The sequence below is a fragment of the Salvelinus namaycush genome, unplaced genomic scaffold (genome assembly GCF_016432855.1).
Source record: "Salvelinus namaycush isolate Seneca unplaced genomic scaffold, SaNama_1.0 Scaffold190, whole genome shotgun sequence".
Classification (NCBI taxonomy): Eukaryota; Metazoa; Chordata; class Actinopteri; order Salmoniformes; family Salmonidae; genus Salvelinus; species Salvelinus namaycush.
Genome location: NW_024058675.1, coordinates 48,363 through 72,617, shown reverse-complemented (window position 1 = coordinate 72,617; position 24,255 = coordinate 48,363). Strand labels below are relative to the sequence as shown.

Below are 24,255 nucleotides of genomic sequence, written 5' to 3'. Positions count from 1 at the left end.
GCTAGCTAACTGAACAATGTATTTGTGAGACGTGCTCATTGTGCAAATGAATTTCTATTTTCAATAAACATTGTAGATTTAAATATATAGCTTAGATGTTGTCAACAATCTTAGCCAACCCTGTCTGATTTGCCCCATAGTTGCTCACACGTCGGTTTTGTCGCTAAACAACCAACCCGTCTATACACGGGGTACCAGTACCGAGTCGCTGTGCAGGGGTACGAGGTAATTGAGGTAGATATGTACATATAGCCTAGGTAGGGATAAAGTGACTAGGCAACAGGATAGATAATAAACAGTAGCATCAGCGTATGTGATGAGTTAAAATAATTAGTTAAAAAAGGGTCACTGCAGATAGTCTGGGTAGCTATTTGGTTAACTATTTAACTCACTATTTAACAGCCTTATGGCTTTGGGTTAGAAGCTATTTAACTCACTATTTAGCAGTCATATGGCTTGGGGTTAGAAGCTATTTAACTCACTATTTAGCAGTCGTATGGCTTGGGGTTAGAAGCTATTTAACTCACTATTTAACAGTCGTATGGCTTGGGGTTAGAATCTGTTCAGGGTACTGTTGGTTACAGACATGGTGCATCACTACAGCTTCCTGTGTGAAAAGAGAGAACAGTTTATGACTTGGGAGGCTGGAGTCTTTGACAATTTTTAGGTCCTTCCTCTGACACCGCCTGGTATAGAGGTCCTGGATGGCAGGAAGCTTGGCCCCAGTGATGTACTGGGCCGTACGCACTACCCTCTGTAGCGCCTTGCGGTCGGATGCCAAGCAGATATCATACCAAGTGGTGATGCAGCCAGTCAAGATGCTCCTAATGGTGCAGCTCTAGAACTTTCTGAGGAACTGAGGACCCGTGCCAAATATTTTCAGTCTCCTGAAGGGGATGAGGCGTTGTCGTGCCCTCTTCACGACTGTGTTGGTGTGTGTTGACCCTGATTAGGTTATTGGTGATGTGGACACAGAGGAACTTGAAGCTTTTGACCCGCTCCCCTATAGCCCCTTCGATGTGGATGGGGGTGTGTTCGCCCCTCTGTTTCCTGTAGTCCACGATCAAGCAAACCGTTGTCGTGTCGTCAGCAAACGTAATGTTGGAGTCGTGCATGGCCACTCAGTCGTGGGTGAACTGGGAGTACAGAAGGGGACTGAGCACACATCCCTGAGGGGCCCCCGTGTTGAGGGTCAGCGTGGCGGTCGGGTTGTTGCCTACCCTCACCACATGGAGGTGTTCATTCCCAGGGTCCTTAGCTTATTGAGGAGCTTGGAGGGCACTATGGTGTTGAACGCTGAGCTGTAGTCAATGAACAACATTCTCACGTAGGTGTTCCCCTTGTCCAGGTGGGAAAGGGCAGTGTGGATTGAGATTGTGTCATCGGTGGATCTGTAGGAGCAATATGCAAATTGGAAGTGTGTCCAGGGTTTCTGGTATGATGGTGTTGATGTGAGCCATGACCAACCTTTCAAAGCATTTCATGGCTACAGATGTGAGTGCTACGGGGCGCTAGTCATTTAGACAGGTTGCCTTTGCGTTCTTAGGCACAAGGATTATGGTTGTCTGCTTGAAAAATGTAGGTAATACAGACAGTCAGGGAGAGGTTGAAAATGTTAGTGAAGACACTTGCCAGCTGATCAGCGCATGCCCTGAGTACATGTCCATGTAATCCATCTCTCCAGCTGCCTTGTTTAAAGGTCTTACTCACATCGGTTACGGAGAGCAAGATCACACAGTCGTTCAGAACAGCTGGTGCTCTCATGCATGGTTCAGTGTTGCTTGCCTCAAAGCGAACAGAAGGTATTTAGCACGTCTGGTAGGCCCACATCACTGGGCAGCTCTCAGCTGGGTTTCCCTTTGTAATCCGTTATAGTTTGCAAGCCCTGCCACATCTGACGAGCATCAGAGCCAGTGTAGTAGGATTTGATCTTAGTACTGTATTGACGTTTTGACTGTTGGATGGCTCGTCGGAGATCATAAAGGGGTTAGTGTCCCGCTGCTTGAAGGCGGCAGCTCTAGCTCAGTGCGTATGTTGCCTGTAATCCATGGCTTCTGGTTGGGATATGCACGTACAGTCACTGGAAACGTCATCGATGCACTTATTAATGAAGCCTGTGACTGATGTTGTGTACTCTTCAATGCCATTGGAGGAATCCCAGAACATATTCCAGTCTGTGCTAGTGAAACAGTCCTGTAGCTTAGCATCCACTTCACTTGACCACTTCTGTATTCGCTGGTACTTCCTGTTTTGAGTTTTTGCTTGTAAGCAGGAATCGGGAAGATAGAGTTGTGGTCAGATTTGCCAAATGGAGGGCGAGGAAGAGCTTTGTACGCATCCCTGTGTGTGGAGTAAAGGTGGTCCAGAGTTTTTTTGTATTTTATTTTTCTCTACTTGCACAGGTGGTAAAAAATGACGTAAAACGGATATCAGTTTCCCTGCATTAAATTCACCGGCCACGAGCTCCGCTTCTTGATGTGCATTTTATTTCTTGCTCTATATAGTTGAGTGCGGTCCTAGTGCCAGAATCGGTTGGTTTGTGGTAAATGGACAGCTACGAAAATACAGAAAAATGATCTTGGTAAATAGTATGGTCTGCAGCTTATCATGAGTACTTCTAACGCAGGTCAGCAAAACCTTGAGACTATCTTTTCACGTACGTTTTATGTTGAAAGTCAAGTGTTTTATTATTTTTGCAACTGTAGTGTTTCTTCACAGGAAATTCACACCTTCAGAAAATTCTACACCTTCAGAAAATAGCTTCGGTTTGATCAGTTGACAACAGAGTTCAAGCTATTTGGCAGTATCTGATCAGCCTGTCAGGAATGTAGCTCACCCACTATAAATATTATCCACAAAACATGTCCCTTTTTAAATCATACACATCATTTATGCAATCTAACAGCATAGATAACAAGCTAGCTTGCTAACTAGACTACCGAACTTGCTAGCTCACAAGACTAGCCAAGTTAGTTGCGTTGTTCCTTGCATACGATTGCATGTTGTCTTGGGGGCCGCATGCAGCCTTGGAGACGGAGCTGCTTGTTAGGTATCGTTCAGGGCTTAAATACCTCACGAGTGCATTGTGAACACCGGGCTCCTTGATGAGGTGGGGATCGTTCATCTCAACAAATTAATGAAAAAGGGACATGTTTTGTGGATAATATTTATAGTGGGTGAGCTCCATTCCTGACAGGCTGATCAGATACTGAACGAGCCTATCAGAACAATGTACCCATCCTAGACCTAACATCTGGTGTGCCTGAGAGAGCAATGATTAGTAGGGATGGGCATTAAACATTTGTTGACTGTTTGAGTACTGGCATGATTCTGCACTGAAAATCCTGCACTGAAAATAAAATGCAGATTCATCTACAGTGCATTCAGAAAGTATTCAGACCCCTTCACTTTTCCACATTTTTGTTATCTCGATCTCCACAAAACTTTTGTTATGTAGTGATCTCGACATAACGAGGGAATTGTTGTAATATTTTTTACCCATTTTTCTCCCCAATTTTGTGATATCCAATTGATAGTTAGTCTTGTCCCATCGCTGCAACTCCCCTCCCTACTCGGGAGAGGTGAAGGTCGAGAGCCATGTGTCCTCCGAAACACGACCCCGCCAAGCCGCACTGCTTCTTGACACACTGCTCACTTAACCCGGAAGCCAGCCGCACCAATGTGTCGGAGGAAACACTGTCCAGCTGGCGATCGAAGTCAGCTTGCAAGTGCCCGGCTCGAAACAAGGAGGCACTAGAGCGCGATGGGACAAGGGAATCCCGGCCTGCTAAACCCTCCTCTAACCCGGACGACGCTGGGCCAATTGTGCGCCGCCTCACGGGTCTCCCAGTCGCGGTCGACTGTGATGCAGCCTGGGATCGAACCCGGGTCAAGTAGTGACACCTCAAGCACTGAGGTGCAGTGCCTTAGACCGCTGCGCCACTCGTTGTGACCTGAGGATTCGTCCCAAATGGCACCCTATCCATTACATAGTGCACTAACATGGGAATAGGGTACCGTTTGGGATGCTGGCTGAGTGAGTCGTATAGGATTGTAGCTTCCAACCAGTCAACAGCAGGTCATACTTTTTAAAGTAGTGCACTATGTAGGACACAGGATGTCGTTTGGAACAGAGACACTGTGAGGAACCTTGGTGTTGGAAGTTCCCTGTCCAAAAGGTTATCACGTCCCATGAGTAGGAGTGCTGATATAGGATCCCCCCCTCTCCCTATATAATCTTATGCACTGTAATCTAAAAGGTGTAACTGATTCCATAGCCTTATCAGCACTTATACTCTGAGTCTATTTAAATACAGCTTCCATGGCTGAGAAGGGGGCGAATTCCATGCCAGCGTATCCCGGAAATCTTTTCACAGTAACTTCACTGGGAGGAAGGATGTTTTGACTTTTACATTTAATAAACTTTTTTTTCTCCGAGAATCATGATGAGTGGCCTTTTTTAGACCTAAAAATGTCTCCTGTAAGACCCTGTGGTCTGTGAACCGTACATTATATACAAGACTACATCTTGTTGTCGGTATTCTCCTTATAGTGTGCTCTAACATATGGAGTGTCTAGATTGTGAAATACACTTTTTTTCACGTTCATTTATTCAACATTTAATTTTTTTTTTAAATATAATTTAAAATTATTTTTAGGCATATTGCTCAAATATATACTCTTATATACCACTCAAACACATCCAACTCCCACAGTGGGCTATCTGGTGGTTTTAATGATATGACCAATTTTATACATAGAAATTTACATTATAGGTCATTATCCAATCATAGCCCTCCTTTAGGATTGCACATTCAGCAAATCATAGAGCAGAGGGACTTCCCTTTTTGAAACCATTTTCACATTCACTGTGTTTGTGGGGCTCCTAAAATTGGATTCGGCCTTCAGAATTAGCAGAGAGCCTCCCGTAGATGGATCATCCCTTCAGAATTAGCAGAGAGCCTCCCGTAGATGGATCGTACCATCAGAATTAGCAGAGAGCCTCCCGTAGATGGATCGTACCATCAGAATTAGCAGAGAGCCTCCCGTAGATGGATCGTACCATCAGAATTAGCAGAGAGCCTCCCGTAGATGGATCGTACCATCAGAATTAGCAGAGAGCCTCCCGTAGATGGATCGTACCATCAGAATTAGCAGAGAGCCTCCCGTAGATGGATCGTACCATCAGAATTAGCAGAGAGCCTTCCGTAGATGGATCGTACCATCAGAATTAGCAGAGAGCCTCCCGTAGATGGATCGTACCTTCAGAATTAGAAGAGCCTCCCGTAGATGGATCGTACCTTCAGAATTAGAAGAGCCTCCCGTAGATGGTTCGTACCTTCAGAATTAGCAGAGAGCCTCCCGTAGATGGATCGTACCATCAGAATTAGCAGAGAGCCTCCCGTAGATGGCTCGTACCTTCAGAATTGGCAGAGAGCCTCCCGTAGATGGCTCGTACCTTCAGAATTAGCAGAGAGCCTCCCGTAGATGACTCGTACCTTCAGAATTAGCAGAGAGCCTCCCGTAGATGGCTCGTACCTTCAGAATTAGCAGAGAGCCTCCCGTAGATGGATCGTACCATCAGAATTAGCAGAGAGCCTCCCGTAGATGGATCGTACCATCAGAATTAGCAGAGAGCCTCCCGTAGATGGATCGTACCTTCAGAATTAGCAGAGAGCCTCCCGTAGATGGATCGTACCTTCAGAATTAGCAGAGAGCCTCCCGTAGATGGATCGTACCTTCAGAATTAGCAGAGAGCCTCCCGTAGATGGATCGTACCATCAGAATTAGCAGAGAGCCTCCCGTAGATGGATCGTACCTTCAGAATTAGCAGAGAGCCTCCCGTAGATGGATCGTACCTTCAGAATTAGCAGAGAGCCTCCCGTAGATGGATCGTACCTTCAGAATTAGCAGAGAGCCTCCCGTAGATGGATCGTACCTTCAGAATTAGCAGAGAGCCTCCCGTAGATGGATCGTACCTTCAGAATTAGCAGAGAGCCTCCCGTAGATGGATCGTACCTTCAGAATTAGCAGAGAGCCTCCCGTAGATGGATCGTACCTTCAGAATTAGCAGAGAGCCTCCCGTAGATGGATCGTACCTTCAGAATTAGCAGAGAGCCTCCCGTAGATGGATCGTACCTTCAGAATTAGCAGAGAGCCTCCCGTAGATGGATCGTACCTTCAGAATTAGCAGAGAGCCTCCCGTAGATGGATCGTACCTTCAGAATTAGCAGAGAGCCTCCCGTAGATGGATCGTACCTTCAGAATTAGCAGAGAGCCTCCCGTAGATGGATCGTACCTTCAGAATTAGCAGAGAGCCTCCCGTAGATGGATCGTACCATCAGAATTAGCAGAGAGCCTCCCGTAGATGGCTCGTACCTTCAGAATTAGCAGAGAGCCTCCCGTAGATGGATCGTACCATCAGAATTAGCAGAGAGCCTCCCGTAGATGGATCGTACCATCAGAATTAGCAGAGAGCCTCCCGTAGATGGATCGTACCATCAGAATTAGCAGAGAGCCTCCCGTAGATGGATCGTACCTTCAGAATTAGCAGAGAGCCTCCCGTAGATGGATCGTACCTTCAGAATTAGCAGAGAGCCTCCCGTAGATGGCTCGTACCATCAGAATTAGCAGAGAGCCTCCCGTAGATGGCTCGTACCATCAGAATTAGCAGAGAGCCTCCCGTAGATGGATCGTACCATCAGAATTAGCAGAGAGCCTCCCGTAGATGGATCGTACCTTCAGAATTAGCAGAGAGCCTCCCGTAGATGGATCGTACCTTCAGAATTAGCAGAGAGCCTCCCGTAGATGGATCGTACCTTCAGAATTAGCAGAGAGCCTCCCGTAGATGGATCGTACCTTCAGAATTAGCAGAGAGCCTCCCGTAGATGGCTCGTACCTTCAGAATTAGCAGAGAGCCTCCCGTAGATGGCTCGTACCATCAGAATTAGCAGAGAGCCTCCCGTAGATGGATCGTACCTTCAGAATTAGCAGAGAGCCTCCCGTAGATGGATCGTACCTTCAGAATTAGCAGAGAGCCTCCCGTAGATGGATCGTACCTTCAGAATTAGCAGAGAGCCTCCCGTAGATGGCTCGTACCTTCAGAATTAGCAGAGAGCCTCCCGTAGATGGCTCGTACCTTCAGAATTAGCAGAGAGCCTCCCGTAGATGGCTCGTACCTTCAGAATTAGCAGAGAGCCTCCCGTAGATGGCTCGTACCTTCAGAATTAGCAGAGAGCCTCCCGTAGATGGATCGTACCTTCAGAATTAGCAGAGAGCCTCCCGTAGATGGATCGTACCTTCAGAATTAGCAGAGAGCCTCCCGTAGATGGATCGTACCTTCAGAATTAGCAGAGAGCCTCCCGTAGATGGCTCGTACCTTCAGAATTAGCAGAGAGCCTCCCGTAGATGGATCGTACCATCAGAATTAGCAGAGAGCCTCCCGTAGATGGATCGTACCATCAGAATTAGCAGAGAGCCTCCCGTAGATGGATCGTACCATCAGAATTAGCAGAGAGCCTCCCGTAGATGGATCGTACCATCAGAATTAGCAGAGAGCCTCCCGTAGATGGATCGTACCTTCAGAATTAGCAGAGAGCCTCCCGTAGATGGCTCGTACCTTCAGAATTAGCAGAGAGCCTCCCGTAGATGGCTCGTACCTTCAGAATTTGCAGAGAGCCTCCCGTAGATGGATCGTACCTTCAGAATTTGCAGAGAGCCTCCCGTAGATGGATCGTACCTTCAGAATTAGCAGAGAGCCTCCCGTAGATGGATCGTACCATCAGAATTAGCAGAGAGCCTCCCGTAGATGGATCGTACCATCAGAATTAGCAGAGAGCCTCCCGTAGATGGATCGTACCTTCAGAATTAGCAGAGAGCCTCCCGTAGATGGATCGTACCATCAGAATTAGCAGAGAGCCTCCCGTAGATGGCTCGTACCTTCAGAATTAGCAGAGAGCCTCCCGTAGATGGATCGTACCATCAGAATTAGCAGAGAGCCTCCCGTAGATGGATCGTACCTTCAGAATTAGCAGAGAGCCTCCCGTAGATGGATCGTACCATCAGAATTAGCAGAGAGCCTCCCGTAGATGGATCGTACCATCAGAATTAGCAGAGAGCCTCCCGTAGATGGATCGTACCATCAGAATTAGCAGAGAGCCTCCCGTAGATGGATCGTACCTTCAGAATTAGCAGAGAGCCTCCCGTAGATGGATCGTACCTTCAGAATTAGCAGAGAGCCTCCCGTAGATGGATCGTACCATCAGAATTAGCAGAGAGCCTCCCGTAGATGGCTCGTACCATCAGAATTAGCAGAGAGCCTCCCGTAGATGGCTCGTACCATCAGAATTAGCAGAGAGCCTCCCGTAGATGGCTCGTACCATCAGAATTAGCAGAGAGCCTCCCGTAGATGGCTCGTACCATCAGAATTAGCAGAGAGCCTCCCGTAGATGGATCGTACCATCAGAATTAGCAGAGAGCCTCCCGTAGATGGATCGTACCTTCAGAATTAGCAGAGAGCCTCCCGTAGATGGATCGTACCTTCAGAATTAGCAGAGAGCCTCCCGTAGATGGCTCGTACCTTCAGAATTAGCAGAGAGCCTCCCGTAGATGGATCGTACCTTCAGAATTAGCAGAGAGCCTCCCGTAGATGGATCGTACCATCAGAATTAGCAGAGAGCCTCCCGTAGATGGATCGTACCATCAGAATTAGCAGAGAGCCTCCCGTAGATGGATCGTACCATCAGAATTAGCAGAGAGCCTCCCGTAGATGGATCGTACCATCAGAATTAGCAGAGAGGCTCCCGTAGATGGATCGTACCATCAGAATTAGCAGAGAGCCTCCCGTAGATGGATCGTACCATCAGAATTAGCAGAGAGCCTCCCGTAGATGGATCGTACCTTCAGAATTAGCAGAGAGCCTCCCGTAGATGGATCGTACCTTCAGAATTAGCAGAGAGCCTCCCGTAGATGGATCGTACCATCAGAATTAGCAGAGAGCCTCCCGTAGATGGCTCGTACCATCAGAATTAGCAGAGAGCCTCCCGTAGATGGATCGTACCATCAGAATTAGCAGAGAGCCTCCCGTAGATGGATCGTACCATCAGAATTAGCAGAGAGCCTCCCGTAGATGGATCGTACCTTCAGAATTAGCAGAGAGCCTCCCGTAGATGGATCGTACCTTCAGAATTAGCAGAGAGCCTCCCGTAGATGGCTCGTACCTTCAGAATTAGCAGAGAGCCTCCCGTAGATGGATCGTACCATCAGAATTAGCAGAGAGCCTCCCGTAGATGGATCGTACCTTCAGAATTAGCAGAGAGCCTCCCGTAGATGGCTCGTACCTTCAGAATTAGCAGAGAGCCTCCCGTAGATGGATCGTACCTTCAGAATTAGCAGAGAGCCTCCCGTAGATGGATCGTACCATCAGAATTAGCAGAGAGCCTCCCGTAGATGGATCGTACCATCAGAATTAGCAGAGAGCCTCCCGTAGATGGATCGTACCATCAGAATTAGCAGAGAGCCTCCCGTAGATGGATCGTACCATCAGAATTAGCAGAGAGCCTCCCGTAGATGGATCGTACCATCAGAATTAGCAGAGAGCCTCCCGTAGATGGATCGTACCATCGCTCTCTGACCCTCCACACTGTTGAACAGACTCGCCCTAATCACTCCATTGTACAAGTTGCGGATAAAATAAACGCTGTTCCCCTTCGATGTTTGCTGATCTGAAGGCTCTGGATAGCTATAATCAGAATATAGTGGTACAGATTCCACCTTCCTGCTTTCTTACCGATCAGCAAACATTTTTTATTTCACCTTTATTTAACCAGGTAGACCAGTTGAGAACACCTTTATTTAACCAGGTAGACCAGTTGAGAACACCTTTATTTAACCAGGTAGGCCAGTTGAGAACACCTTTATTTAACCAGGTAGGCTAGTTGAGAACACCTTTATTTAACCAGGTAGACCAGTTGAGAACACCTTTATTTAACCAGGTAGGCCAGTTGAGAACACCTTTATTTAACCAGGTAGACCAGTTGAGAACACCTTTATTTAACCAGGTAGACCAGTTGAGAACACCTTTATTTAACCAGGTAGGCCAGTTGAGAACACCTTTATTTAACCAGGTAGGCCAGTTGAGAACACCTTTATTTAACCAGGTAGACCAGTTGAGAACACCTTTATTTAACCAGGTAGGCCAGTTGAGAACACCTTTATTTAACCAGGTAGACCAGTTGAGAACACCTTTATTTAACCAGGTAGGCCAGTTGAGAACACCTTTATTTAACCAGGTAGACCAGTTGAGAACACCTTTATTTAACCAGGTAGACCAGTTGAGAACACCTTTATTTAACCAGGTAGACCAGTTGAGAACACCTTTATTTAACCAGGTAGGCTAGTTGAGAACACCTTTATTTAACCAGGTAGACCAGTTGAGAACACCTTTATTTAACCAGGTAGGCCAGTTGAGAACACCTTTATTTAACCAGGTAGACCAGTTGAGAACACCTTTATTTAACCAGGTAGGCCAGTTGAGAACACCTTTATTTAACCAGGTAGGCCAGTTGAGAACACCTTTATTTAACCAGGTAGACCAGTTGAGAACACCTTTATTTAACCAGGTAGACCAGTTGAGAACACCTTTATTTAACCAGGTAGGCCAGTTGAGAACACCTTTATTTAACCAGGTAGACCAGTTGAGAACACCTTTATTTAACCAGGTAGGCCAGTTGAGAACACCTTTATTTAACCAGGTAGGCCAGTTGAGAACACCTTTATTTAACCAGGTAGGCCAGTTGAGAACACCTTTATTTAACCAGGTAGACCAGTTGAGAACACCTTTATTTAACCAGGTAGACCAGTTGAGAACAAGTTCTCATTTACAACTGCGACCTGGCCAAGATAAATCAAAGCAGTTCGACACAAACAACACAGACTTACACATGGAATAAACAAACATACTGTCAATAATACAGTAGAAAAAGTCTATATACAGTGAGTGCAAATGAGGTAGGATAAGGGAGGTAAGGCAATAAATAGGCCATGGTGGCGAAGTAATTACAATATAGCAATTAAACATTGGAGTGGTTGATTGAGGGGAACAGGTTTAGTATTGTCTGGAATCTGGAGGGTTGCTATCTTGTAGTAGACACCTGCTGTTGGTTGGAACAATATAGACTAGTAGTTAGTCATTAATTCAATCCCAGACAATTTAATCGGTTTACATTAGTCGCTGAGTGCTAGATTGGCTTACAACTGAGCCGATTGTAGTGTATAGTTGATTTAGGAAAGGCCCTATCCTTTAGACTACTTCTGTTAGTAATGATACTTCTTTAGACTAATGATCTATCCTACATATGTCATTAGTATTGGGCCTACTAGGGCTGGGAGATATAGCCAAAATATCACATCACTTTATTTTAAAAAGATTAGATGGTATTTGACGGTATTTTGTGTTTTTGGAATAATAAAACGTCAAAATGTGCATTACCCTAGTGTCAACACAAACATTCCAAGTGATTTCAATGGATCTTCTCTCCATTCGGAGTGTTTTCTACTGTTCAATTCAACTGCAACCCAAAATGATGTTCTTTATTTCCTGCGCTCATAAGAGGGCGACACTGCCACGTAGCACTGCACGATATGGGCAAACACTCTAGGCCTCATTTTTAACCGAATGTTGCAATTGCGATTTGACTTGGAATGTAGAGCAAAACACTTAGGTGAACTGTCGGGAATAATGGAAATATAATGCTTATTTATATTCTATAGTTATAATATAATAGTGGGCACTTTGAATACCGTGATTGACATGACGACAATCGAAAATGCCAGGGAGGAGTTATTGTGACAGGGTAGGAACCAAAGTGTTGGCTAGGGGACCCTATAATCATTGAATGTAGAGATTAGCGTCTAACAAGATTTAGGCCCAACTTACTAAGAAAATACAAAATAACTGTTTGCAGATGTAAGAAACACAAACTAACAGTGGATTTATATTGTTTTACTCACGTTGGCCACGGAGAAGGAGAGCCCACAGTCCTTGGTAGCGAGCCGCGTCAGAAGCACTTTGCTATCCTCAAAGCGTGCGAAGAATGTCTTTAGCCTGTCCGGAAGCAAGACGTCAGTCTCGGCGACGTCGTGGTCAGATTTGCCAAAAGGAGGGCTGGGGAGGGCCTTGTAAGCATCCCGGGAAGTTTAAATAGCAATGGTCGAGAGTCTTAGTAGCCCTAGTAGGACAGTCAATATGTTGTTAGAATTTCGGCAGTCCGATATGCTTTGTTAAGTCGAACCAGCAGGCCGCCTCGTGTCACTCCTCGGCCGGTGATGTTTTGGGTCGGTCTCTGGAATAAGTTCAATTGCTCTGAGGAGAGTGAACAAAGGATCTTCTCCAGGGAATTCGTATTCCTGGTCGTAATGCTGGAAGTTCTGGTGAGTTACCGCCGCTCTAATATCCAATAGTCTAAGAGCTAGTCGCGATGCTGCTATCTCCGTCGGTGCCGGAGGGGTGTAGAGCCTAACTGCCATAAATACGCAGCGAGTTTCAAGTTTGGAGAAGATCATTTTCACCATAAAAATGCACCTTTTATAATAAAAGCATTACGTGCATAATAGCGTTTGTGGTCACTTTTGATAATGGTGTTTTCCCGCTAATGGAACATTCGCACTTATAGCCTTCTACCATGTGCCCATTTGAAGCTAAACTTTCTGATTGGTTGCGTCAGCCACATTGTTTTTTTTATGCTAGTGGTTGTATTAATTTGGGATCTATCGCATCCCGCAACTGTCCCAGACTATGTTTTGGAATATTTATTTCTCGCACAGAATAGAATAGGTCGACTTTTGTACTATGGGGGATAGTAGATTGACATAGGCTAGTGCTTTTGCTGTTTGTTAGGCCTACACATCTTGTTGGCTGACGAAAAGTAAATGTGGACAGTTCTTCCAATATCTTCAATTTGCACCTTGGAATTGGATGTGTCTGTCTTCACTGTATTTTTCACTTTTTAATATCTGAGATTGATTGTTTCCTCTACAGACTAGCGTCCAAGTTGTCCAACTCAGACATGAAGCTGACTCACGCTACAGGAAGTATTTCCCTATAGGCCGTTCTGGCCGGGACAAGACTAACTCTGAAACACTTTGTTTCAGATCACAGACGTGTCATTGCCAAACTACCTGGTGGCGTCGTCAGTCGGCCTGCTGCCCACACAGCTCCTAAACTCCTACCTGGGCACCACGCTGCGCACCATGGAGGACGTTATCGCAGAACAGAGCGTCAGCGGATACCTTGTCTTCAGTCTACAGGTGAGTCAGAACAGAGAGTTAGATACCTTGTCTTCAGTCTACAGGTGAGTCAGAACAGAGAGTTAGATACCTTGTCTTCAGTCTACAGGTGAGTCAGAACAGAGAGTTAGATACCTTGTCTTCAGTCTACAGGTGAGTCAGAACAGAGAGTTAGATACCTTGTCTTCAGTCTACAGGTGAGTCAGAACAGAGAGTTAGATACCTTGTCTTCAGTCTACAGGTGAGTCAGAACAGAGAGTTAGATACCTTGTCTTCAGTCTACAGGTGAGTCAGAACAGAGAGTTAGATACCTTGTCTTCAGTCTACAGGTGAGTCAGAACAGAGAGTTAGATACCTTGTCTTCAGTCTACAGGTGAGTCAGAACAGAGAGTTAGATACCTTGTCTTCAGTCTACAGGTGAGTCAGAACAGAGAGTTAGATACCTTGTCTTCAGTCTACAGGTGAGTCAGAACAGAGAGTTAGATACCTTGTCTACAGGTGAGTCGGAACAGAGCGTTAGATACCTTGTCTACAGGTGAGTCGGAACAGAGAGTTAGATACCTTGTCTTCAGTCTACAGGTGAGTCAGAACAGAGAGTTAGATACCTTGTCTTCAGTCTACAGGTGAGTCAGAACAGAGAGTTAGATACCTTGTCTTCAGTCTACAGGTGAGTCAGAACAGAGAGTTAGATACCTTGTCTTCAGTCTACAGGTGAGTCAGAACAGAGAGTTAGATACCTTGTCTTCAGTCTACAGGTGAGTCGGATCAGAGAGTTAGATACCTTGTCTTCAGTCTACAGGTGAGTCAGAAGAGAGTTAGATACCTTGTCTTCAGTCTACAGGTGAGTCAGAACAGAGAGTTAGATACCTTGTCTTCAGTCTACAGGTGAGTCAGAACAGAGAGTTAGATACCTTGTCTTCAGTCTACAGGTGAGTCAGAACAGAGAGTTAGATACCTCGTCTTCAGTCTACAGGTGAGTCAGAACAGAGAGTTAGATACCTCGTCTTCAGTCTACAGGTGAGTCAGAACAGAGAGTTAGATACCTTGTCTTCAGTCTACAGGTGAGTCGGAACAGAGAGTTAGATACCTCGTCTTCAGTCTACAGGTGAGTCGGAACAGAGAGTTAGATACCTCGTCTTCAGTCTACAGGTGAGTCAGAACAGAGAGTTAGATACCTTGTCTTCAGTCTACAGGTGAGTCGGAACAGAGAGTTAGATACCTTGTCTTCAGTCTACAGGTGAGTCAGAACAGAGTTAGATACCTTGTCTTCAGTCTACAGGTGAGTCAGAACAGAGAGTTAGATACCTTGTCTACAGGTGAGTCAGAACAGAGAGTTAGATACCTTGTCTACAGTCTACAGGTGAGTCAGAACAGAGAGTTAGATACCTTGTCTTCAGTCTACAGGTGAGTCAGAACAGAGAGTTAGATACCTTGTCTACAGGTGAGTCAGAACAGAGCGTTAGATACCTTGTCTTCAGTCTACAGGTGAGTCGGATCAGAGAGTTAGATACCTTGTCTTCAGTCTACAGGTGAGTCAGAACAGAGAGTTAGATACCTTGTCTTCAGTCTACAGGTGAGTCAGAACAGAGAGTTAGATACCTTGTCTTCAGTCTACAGGTGAGTCAGAACAGAGAGTTAGATACCTCGTCTTCAGTCTACAGGTGAGTCGGAACAGAGAGTTAGATACCTCGTCTTCAGTCTACAGGTGAGTCGGAACAGAGAGTTAGATACCTCGTCTTCAGTCTACAGGTGAGTCAGAACAGAGAGTTAGATACCTCGTCTTCAGTCTACAGGTGAGTCAGAACAGAGAGTTAGATACCTTGTCTTCAGTCTACAGGTGAGTCGGAACAGAGAGTTAGATACCTTGTCTTCAGTCTACAGGTGAGTCAGAACAGAGTTAGATACCTTGTCTTCAGTCTACAGGTGAGTCAGAACAGAGAGTTAGATACCTTGTCTACAGGTGAGTCAGAACAGAGTTAGATACCTTGTCTACAGTCTACAGGTGAGTCAGAACAGAGAGTTAGATACCTTGTCTTTAGTCTACAGGTGAGTCAGAACAGAGAGTTAGATACCTTGTCTTCAGTCTACAGGTGAGTCAGAACAGAGTGTTAGATACCTTGTCTACAGGTGAGTCAGAACAGAGTTAGATACCTTGGATTCAGTCTACAGGTGAGTCAGAACAGAGAGTTAGATACCTTGTCTTCAGTCTACAGGTGAGTCGGAACAGAGAGTTAGATACCTTGTCTTCAGTCTACAGGTGAGTCGGAACAGAGTTAGATACCTTGTCTACAGGTGAGTCAGAACAGAGAGTTAGATACCTTGTCTTCAGTCTACAGGTGAGTCAGAACAGAGAGTTAGATACCTTGTCTTCAGTCTACAGGTGAGTCAGAACAGAGTGTTAGATACCTTGTCTTCAGTCTACAGGTGAGTCAGAACAGAGAGTTAGATACCTTGTCTTCAGTCTACAGGTGAGTCAGAACAGAGAGTTAGATACCTTGTCTTCAGTCTACAGGTGAGTCAGAACAGAGAGTTAGATACCTTGTCTTCAGTCTACAGGTGAGTCAGAACAGAGAGTTAGATACCTTGTCTTCAGTCTACAGGTGAGTCAGAACAGAGAGTTAGATACCTTGTCTTCAGTCTACAGGTGAGTCAGAACAGAGAGTTAGATACCTTGTTTTCAGTCTACAGGTGAGTCAGAACAGAGTTAGATACCTTGTCTTCAGTCTACAGGTGAGTCAGAACAGAGAGTTAGATACCTTGTCTTCAGTCTACAGGTGAGTCAGAACAGAGAGTTAGATACCTTGTCTTCAGTCTACAGGTGAGTCAGAACAGAGAGTTAGATACCTTGTGTACAGTCTACAGGTGAGTCAGAACAGAGAGTTAGATACCTTGTCTACAGTCTATAGGTGAGTCGGAACAGAGAGTTAGATACCTTGTCTTCAGTCTACAGGTGAGTCGGAACAGAGAGTTAGATACCTTGTCTTCAGTCTACAGGTGAGTCGGAACAGAGAGTTAGATACCTTGTCTACAGGTGAGTCAGAACAGAGAGTTAGATACCTTGTCTTCAGTCTACAGGTGAGTCAGAACAGTGTTAGATACCTTGTCTACAGGTGAGTCAGAACAGAGAGTTAGATACCTTGTCTTCAGTCTACAGGTGAGTCGGAACAGAGAGTTAGATACCTTGTCTACAGGTGAGTCAGAACAGAGTGTCAGCGGATACCTTGTCTACAGGTGAACCAGCAGCAGGGGTCTGTCCCTAGGGGCCTGTTAAACCTCGTCCTGGACTGTATACTCACTAGATATTCTCAATTGAAAGTGTCTCTTTGTCCAGGCTTGATCTGTGTCCTGAAAACTAGCCGTTTCAACCCTGTGCTTTTTGTAGAATGACAGTCTTTTTCGTAGCATGCCAGTCTTTTTCGTAGCATGCCAGTCCTTTTTTGTAGAATGCCAGTCTTTTTGTAGAATGCCAGTCCTTTTTGTAGAATGCCAGTCCTTTTTGTAGAATGCCAGTCTTTTTTTGTAGAATGCCAGTCTTTTTTTGTAGAATGCCAGTCTTTTTTTGTAGAATGCCAGTCCTTTTTGTAGAATGCCAGTCCTTTTTGTAGAATGCCAGTCCTTAGTCTTTTTTTGTAGAATGCCAGTCCTTAGTCTTTTTTTGTAGAATGCCAGTCTTTTTTTGTAGAATGCCAGTCTTTTTTGTAGAATGCCAGTCTTTTTTGTAGAATGCCAGTCTTTTTTGTAGAATGCCAGTCTTTTTTGTAGAATGCCAGTCTTTTTTGTAGAATGCCAGTCTTTTTGTAGAATGCCAGTCTTTTTGTAGCATGCCAGTCCTTTTTCGTAGCATGCCAGTCCTTTTTCGTAGCATGCCAGTCTTTTTCGTAGCATGCCAGTCTTTTTCGTAGCATGCCAGTCTTTTTCGTAGCATGCCAGTCTTTTTCGTAGCATGCCAGTCTTTTTTGTAGCATGCCAGTCTTTTTTGTAGCATGCCAGTCTTTTTTGTAGCATGCCAGTCTTTTTTGTAGCATGCCAGTCTTTTTTGTAGAATGCCAGTCCTTTTTTGTAGAAGGCCAGTCCTTTTTTGTAGAATGCCAGTCCTTTTTTGTAGAATGCCAGTCTTTTTGTAGAATGCCAGTCTTTTTGTAGAATGCCAGTCTTTTTTGTAGAATGCCAGTCTTTTTTGTAGAATGCCAGTCCTTTTTTGTAGAATGCCAGTCCTTTTTTGTAGAATGCCAGTCTTTTTTGTAGAATGCCAGTCTTTTTTGTAGAATGCCAGTCTTTTTTGTAGAATGCCAGTCTTTTTGTAGAATGCCAGTCTATTTCGTAGAATGCCAGTCTTTTTGTAGAATGCCAGTCTTTTTGTAGAATGCCAGTCTTTTTGTAGAATGCCAGTCCTTTTTTGTAGAATGCCAGTCCTTTTTTGTAGAATGCCAGTCCTTTTTTGTAGAATGCCAGTCCTTTTTTGTAGAATGCCAGTCCTTTTTTGTAGAATGCCAGTCCTTTTTTGTAGAATGCCAGTCCTTTTTTGTAGAATGCCAGTCCTTTTTTGTAGAATGCCAGTCTTTTTGTAGCATGCCAGTCTTTTTGTAGAATGCCAGTCCTTTTTTGTAGAATGCCAGTCTTTTTGTAGAATGCCAGTCTTTTTGTAGAATGCCAGTCCTTTTGTAGAATGCCAGTCTTTTTGTAGAATGCCAGTCTTTTTCGTAGCATGCCAGTCTTTTTGTAGAATGCCAGTCTTTTTTGTAGAATGCCAGTCTTTTTTGTAGAATGCCAGTCTTTTTGTAGAATGCCAGTCCTTTTTTGTAGAATGCCAGTCTTTTTTGTAGAATGCCAGTCTTTTTTGTAGAATGCCAGTCTTTTTTGTAGAATGCCAGTCTTTTTTGTAGAATGCCAGTCCTTTTTTGTAGAATGCCAGTCCTTTTTTGTAGAATGCCAGTCCTTTTTTGTAGAATGCCAGTCTTTTTGTAGCATGCCAGTCTTTTTGTAGAATGCCAGTCCTTTTTTGTAGAATGCCAGTCTTTTTGTAGAATGCCAGTCTTTTTGTAGAATGCCAGTCCTTTTGTAGAATGCCAGTCCTTTTGTAGAATGCCAGTCTTTTTCGTAGCATGCCAGTCTTTTTGTAGAATGCCAGTCTTTTTTGTAGAATGCCAGTCTTTTTTGTAGAATGCCAGTCTTTTTGTAGAATGCCAGTCCTTTTTTGTAGAATGCCAGTCTTTTTTGTAGAATGCCAGTCTTTTTTGTAGAATGCCAGTCTTTTTTGTAGAATGCCAGTCCTTTTTTGTAGAATGCCAGTCCTTTTTTGTAGAATGCCAGTCCTTTTTTGTAGAATGCCAGTCCTTTTTTGTAGAATGCCAGTCCTTTTTTGTAGAATGCCAGTCTTTTTGTAGAATGCCAGTCTTTTTCGTAGCATGCCAGTCTTTTTGTAGAATGCCAGTCTTTTTTGTAGAATGCCAGTCCTTTTTTGTAGAATGCCAGTCTTTTTGTAGAATGCCAGTCTTTTTGTAGAATGCCAGTCTCCTTTTTTGTAGCATGCCAGTCTTTTTCGTAGCATGCCAGTCCTTTTTTGTAGAATGCCAGTCTTTTTGTAGAATGCCAGTCTTTTTGTAGAATGCCAGTCCTTTTTGTAGAATGCCAGTCCTTTTTGTAGAATGCCAGTCTTTTTTTGTAGAATGCCAGTCTTTTTTTGTAGAATGCCAGTCTTTTTTTGTAGAATGCCAGTCCTTTTTGTAGAATGCCAGTCCTTTTTGTAGAATGCCAGTCCTTAGTCTTTTTTTGTAGAATGCCAGTCTTTTTTTGTAGAATGCCAGTCTTTTTTGTAGAATGCCAGTCTTTTTTGTAGAATGCCAGTCTTTTTGTAGAATGCCAGTCTTTTTGTAGAATGCCAGTCTTTTTGTAGAATGCCAGTCTATTTCGTAGAATGCCAGTCCTTTTTTTCTTTTTTGTAGAATGCCAGTCCTTTTTTGTAGAATGCCAGTCTTTTTTGTAGAATGCCAGTCTTTTTTGTAGAATGCCAGTCTTTTTGTAGAATGCCAGTCTTTTTGTAGAATGCCAGTCTTTTTGTAGAATGCCAGTCTATTTCGTAGAATGCCAGTCCTTTTTTTCTTTTTTGTAGAATGCCAGTCTTTTTTGTAGAATGCCAGTCTATTTCGTAGAATGCCAGTCTTTTTGTAGAATGCCAGTCTATTTCGTAGAATGCCAGTCTTTTTTGTAGAATGCCAGTCTTTTTGTAGAATGCCAGTCTTTTTGTAGAATGCCAGTCTTTTTTGTAGAATGCCAGTCTTTTTTGTAGATTGCCAGTCTTTTTTGTAGAATGCCAGTCCTTTTTTGTAGAATGCCAGTCCTTTTTTGTAGAATGCCAGTCTTTTTGTAGAATGCCAGTCTATTTTGTAGAATGCCAGTCCTTTTTTGTAGAATGCCAGTCCTTTTTTGTAGAATGCCAGTCCTTTTTTGTAGAATGCCAGTCCTTTTTTGTAGAATGCCAGTCCTTTTTTGTAGAATGCCAGTCCTTTTTTGTAGAATGCCAGTCCTTTTTTGTAGAATGCCAGTCCTTTTTTGTAGAATGCCAGTCCTTTTTTGTAGAATGCCAGTCCTTTTTTGTAGAATGCCAGTCCTTTTTTGTAGAATGCCAGTCCTTTTTTGTAGAATGCCAGTCTTTTTTTGTAGAATGCCAGTCTTTTTTTGTAGAATGCCAGTCTTTTTTGTAGAATGCCAGTCCTTTTTTGTAGAATGCCAGTCCTTTTTTGTAGAATGCCAGTCCTTTTTTGTAGAATGCCAGTCCTTTTTTGTAGAATGCCAGTCCTTTTTTGTAGAATGCCAGTCCTTTTTTGTAGAATGCCAGTCCTTTTTTGTAGAATGCCAGTCCTTTTTTGTAGAATGCCAGTCCTTTTTTGTAGAATGCCAGTCCTTTTTTGTAGAATGCCAGTCCTTTTTTGTAGAATGCCAGTCCTTTTTTGTAGAATGCCAGTCCTTTTTTGTAGAATGCCAGTCCTTTTTTGTAGAATGCCAGTCCTTTTTTGTAGAATGCCAGTCTATTTTGTAGAATGCCAGTCCTTTTTTGTAGAATGCCAGTCTTTTTGTAGAATGCCAGTCCTTGGTTCTTCAGGTCAGACACACCTTTTTGTATATATTTTTTTCATTCCATGAAGCACAACATGTTCCTCAGCACATAAACCCCTAGGCAGCTAGCAGACACAGTACATGTTGGATGGATGAAGAAATTAAAACATCAGTATGGATGTTCTGAGAGTTAGTCTGCCTCATCCTGTATGGTCCTACAACTGTACGGTCCTACAACTGTACGGTCCTAAAACTATATGGTTCTATAACACGGTTCTGTTTCCCTCTCTCTCAGATCATCATCAGTATAGGCCTGATGTTCTATGTGGTCCATCGGGCCCAGGTGGAGCTGAATGCAGCCATCGCTGCCTGTCAGATGGAGCTGAAGACATCACGCATGAACGGCACTTCCACCAATCACAGCGGCTTCACCTACTGCAGCAAGAGGGCGTCGGCCGGGGGTGGGATCATCAACGTGGTTTAATAAATATCTCAAAACCCTGATTGGACACGAGCGAATGGGATCAAACTGAACACTGACTGGCCAGTAGAGCAGATCTGATATCTTCCACGACGAGGAGGACCTACCAAATAGCGACGCTGATTGTGTGGATCTATGGGGCTTGGTAGCTGCAGCTGAGGGCTGCCAGGTGTTTAGTAGTCAGGTACGGGTGGTGTTGTCGTCACGGACTTCGCTACAACCTGAACACTATGCAGCACAGCTCACCGTTCAGATCTCAATGAGACCAAGGGCTTCTCTTCTACTGTGTGGGACCAGGGTGCTATGCTATATGTTGACCTCGTTTCTAATGATGTCAAAAGGAAGACATGGTTTAAGCATACACTACGAGGCCTTTTTTTCTATTGGTTAGTCTTTTTGTTTTTCTCTCTCACCATAAGAAGCAGTACGCCAACTTATTGTTCCCGCTCTGTTACTGGGGTAGAGGCTGATTGACGTATGGCTTAATGATGACGTATGGCTTAATGATGACATGGTTTATCGATGACGGATGGTTTTAATGATGACATATGGCTTAATGATGACGTATGGCTTAATGATGACGTATGGCTTAATGATGACGTATGGCTTAATGATGACGTATGATTTAATGATGACGTATGGTTTAATGATGAGGTATGGCTTAATGATGAGGTATGGCTTAATGATGAGGTATGGCTTAATGATGACGTATGGCTTAATGATGACGTATGGCTTAATGATGACGTATGGCTTAATGATGACGTATGGCTTAATGATGACGTATGGCTTAATGATGAGGTATGGCTTAATGATGAGGTATGGCTTAATGATGAGGTATGGCTTAATGATGAGGTATGGCTTATTGATGAGGTATGGCTTAATGATGAGGTATGGCTTAATGATGAGGTATGGCTTAATGATGAGGTATGGCTTAATGATGAGGTATGGCTTAATGATGAGGTATGGTTTAATGATGAGGTATGGTTTAATGATGAGGTATGGCTTAATGATGACGTATGGCTTAATGATGACGTATGGTTTAATGATGACGTATGGTTTAATGATGACGTATGGCTTAATGATGAGGTATGGTTTAATGATGACGTATGGCTTAATGATGAGGTATGGCTTAATGATGACGTATGGTTTAATGATGACGTATAGTGTAATGAGGTATGGCCTAATGACGTATGGCTTAATGAGGTATGGCTTAATGATGACGTATGGCTTATTGATGAGGTATGGCTTAATAATGACGTATGGTTTAATGATGAGGTATGGCTTAATGATGAGAAATGGCTTATTGATGACGTATGGTTTAATGATGAGAAATGGCTTATTGATGACGTATGGTTTAATGATGAGGTATGGTTTAATGATGAGGTATGGTTTAATGATGACGTATGGCTTAATGACTATAGCTGAGAGGGTCACTACAACAGAGGCACAACCTGGCTGGTCCAAACCTGGCTGGTCACAAATGGCTCCCTATTCCCTATGCACTACTGTAGAGCTCTATGGTTCCTGGTCAAAAGTAGTGCACTATATATGGAATAGGTTGCCATTTGGGACGTCTGTCTGCTAATAATATGCATGTGTAAAGTAGAAGGGGTTTGTTGCTCTGTTTCCATGTTCCTTCCAAACCTCCCACGCATATTATAGCTGTTATAGTTACCAACACATTTGGGGGGATTAATTCATTTGTTTTTATTGTTTTTTTGCATTTTTCATGTTGATTTGCAAAATAGTAAAGGGCATTTTTTGGCTAGGTTTATCAGGTCTGTAGTTGAATTCTGTTTAATTGTGCCTTATTGCTTAGAATAGAGAGAGGCAGAGCTCTCTGTTGGTGTTACCAAGCTAAGAGTACTGGAGTTCATTAGGCACCAAACGGAAGAAAACAGGGAGCGACTCAACTTAACTTGTCCAATAAGAAACAATTGTTTTCATTTTCCGTTACATAACGTTTTGCTACAGTGATTGCTGATGAATATGACCCAGGTGGTGAGTGCTGGCAAGGCCAACGGGAGCAGGTCGGCTTTGGCCTGGCTGGCCAACGGGAGCAGGTCGGCTTTGGCCTGTTCTGTCTGCCAGTTGATACTTTTAGCGGCTCTGCGGTTCTGACAGGAACAGATAGAAAGTAGAGAGACATTCTCAGCAGGAGATGTTGTAATGTTCTGCTAAGGAACCCTGAGTACAGCATGGTCTGATTTACTGTAGGCTAGCTAGCTTAACCATTCTGATTTACTGGAGGCTAGCTAGCTTAACCATTCTGATTTACTGTAGGCTAGCTAGCTTAACCATTCTGATTTACTGTAGAAAACAATGTTCTATTGTGAGGATAGCTGTAGATTAGCTCCAGATCTGTTTGGCTGTACACTTCGCCCAAAAAAAAAAAAAAACGATTTTCTACTGTGAGTAAAAAGGATGTCTAAGTCTCTCTAGTCTGAAAATCCTACAACTATTTATTTGTTTTGCGCAACTTCAGTTCTATTGTAGTTTTGTCTGTGTGATTATTTTGATCGTGGATTGGTCTTTCTCCAGTGCAATTACCCCCATACGACCAATGACATGATTGTCATCATTATAAAGCTGTAGTTTTTGTAGGTAACGTTCTCCTTGCGTCCACCGAACCCTGATTCGTCCGTCGGACTGACAAATGGTGAAGCGTGAGACATTACTCTTAAGAGTCCAATGGCGGCGAGCTTCGTACCACTCCAGCCGACACTTGGCATTGCTCATGGTGATCTTAGGCTTGTGTGCGGCTGCTCGGCCATGGAAACCCATTTCATGAAGCTCCCGACGAACAGTTCTTGTGCTGACGTTGCTTCCAGAGGCAGTTTGAAACTCGGTAGTGAGTGTTGCAACTGAGGAAAGATAATTTTTTACGCACTTCAGCACTCGGCGATCCCGTTCTGTGAACTTGTGTGGCCAACCACTTCGCAGCTGAGCCGTGTTTTTTTTCTCCTAGATGTTTCCACTTCACAATAACAGCACAGTTGACGAACTGACTTGTTGGAAAGGTGACATCCTATGACGGTGCCACGTTGAAAGTCACTGAGCTCTTCAGTAAGGCCATTCTACTGCCAATGTTTGTCTATGGAGTTTGCATGGCTGTGCGCTGGATGTTGTACACCTGTCCGCAACGGGTGTGGCTGAAGAAGCCGAAACCATACATTTGTTTCGGAAATATAGTGTACATGAATCTAGAGATCCAGATCGCAGCTGGTTTAAATCACTAGTATATAAAATGGTGTTTCTTAATACCGACAAATCAAACATGACATGTACGCAAAACGATGAATGTGATCATCCTTATGTGCACACTTTATTCTCTGGACTTGAATATTCTTATTGTGGTGATGCTGCTGCTTTGATGGTAAAGGCCTAGTAGAGGACACTGGCTTCTACCAAACATCATCTAGTCTGGTTTGGTTCTC

The 24,255-nt window shown here is 44.0% G+C and overlaps 1 protein-coding gene across 2 annotated transcripts in view; it reads left to right on the top strand.

Moving 5' to 3' along the window:
- Positions 1–22,592, top strand: part of LOC120037824 (transmembrane protein 64-like) — a 28,414-nt gene extending 5,822 nt beyond the window's left edge. For both annotated transcript variants that reach the window (XM_038983791.1, XM_038983790.1), the window contains exons 2-3: positions 13,150–13,305; positions 20,633–22,592. In XM_038983791.1, coding sequence (XP_038839719.1) covers positions 13,150–13,305; positions 20,633–20,821 — 345 coding nt within the window. In that variant the 3' untranslated portion in view covers positions 20,822–22,592. The remainder of the gene's footprint in view (positions 1–13,149; positions 13,306–20,632) is intronic.
- Positions 22,593–24,255: the final 1,663 nt, after the last annotated feature.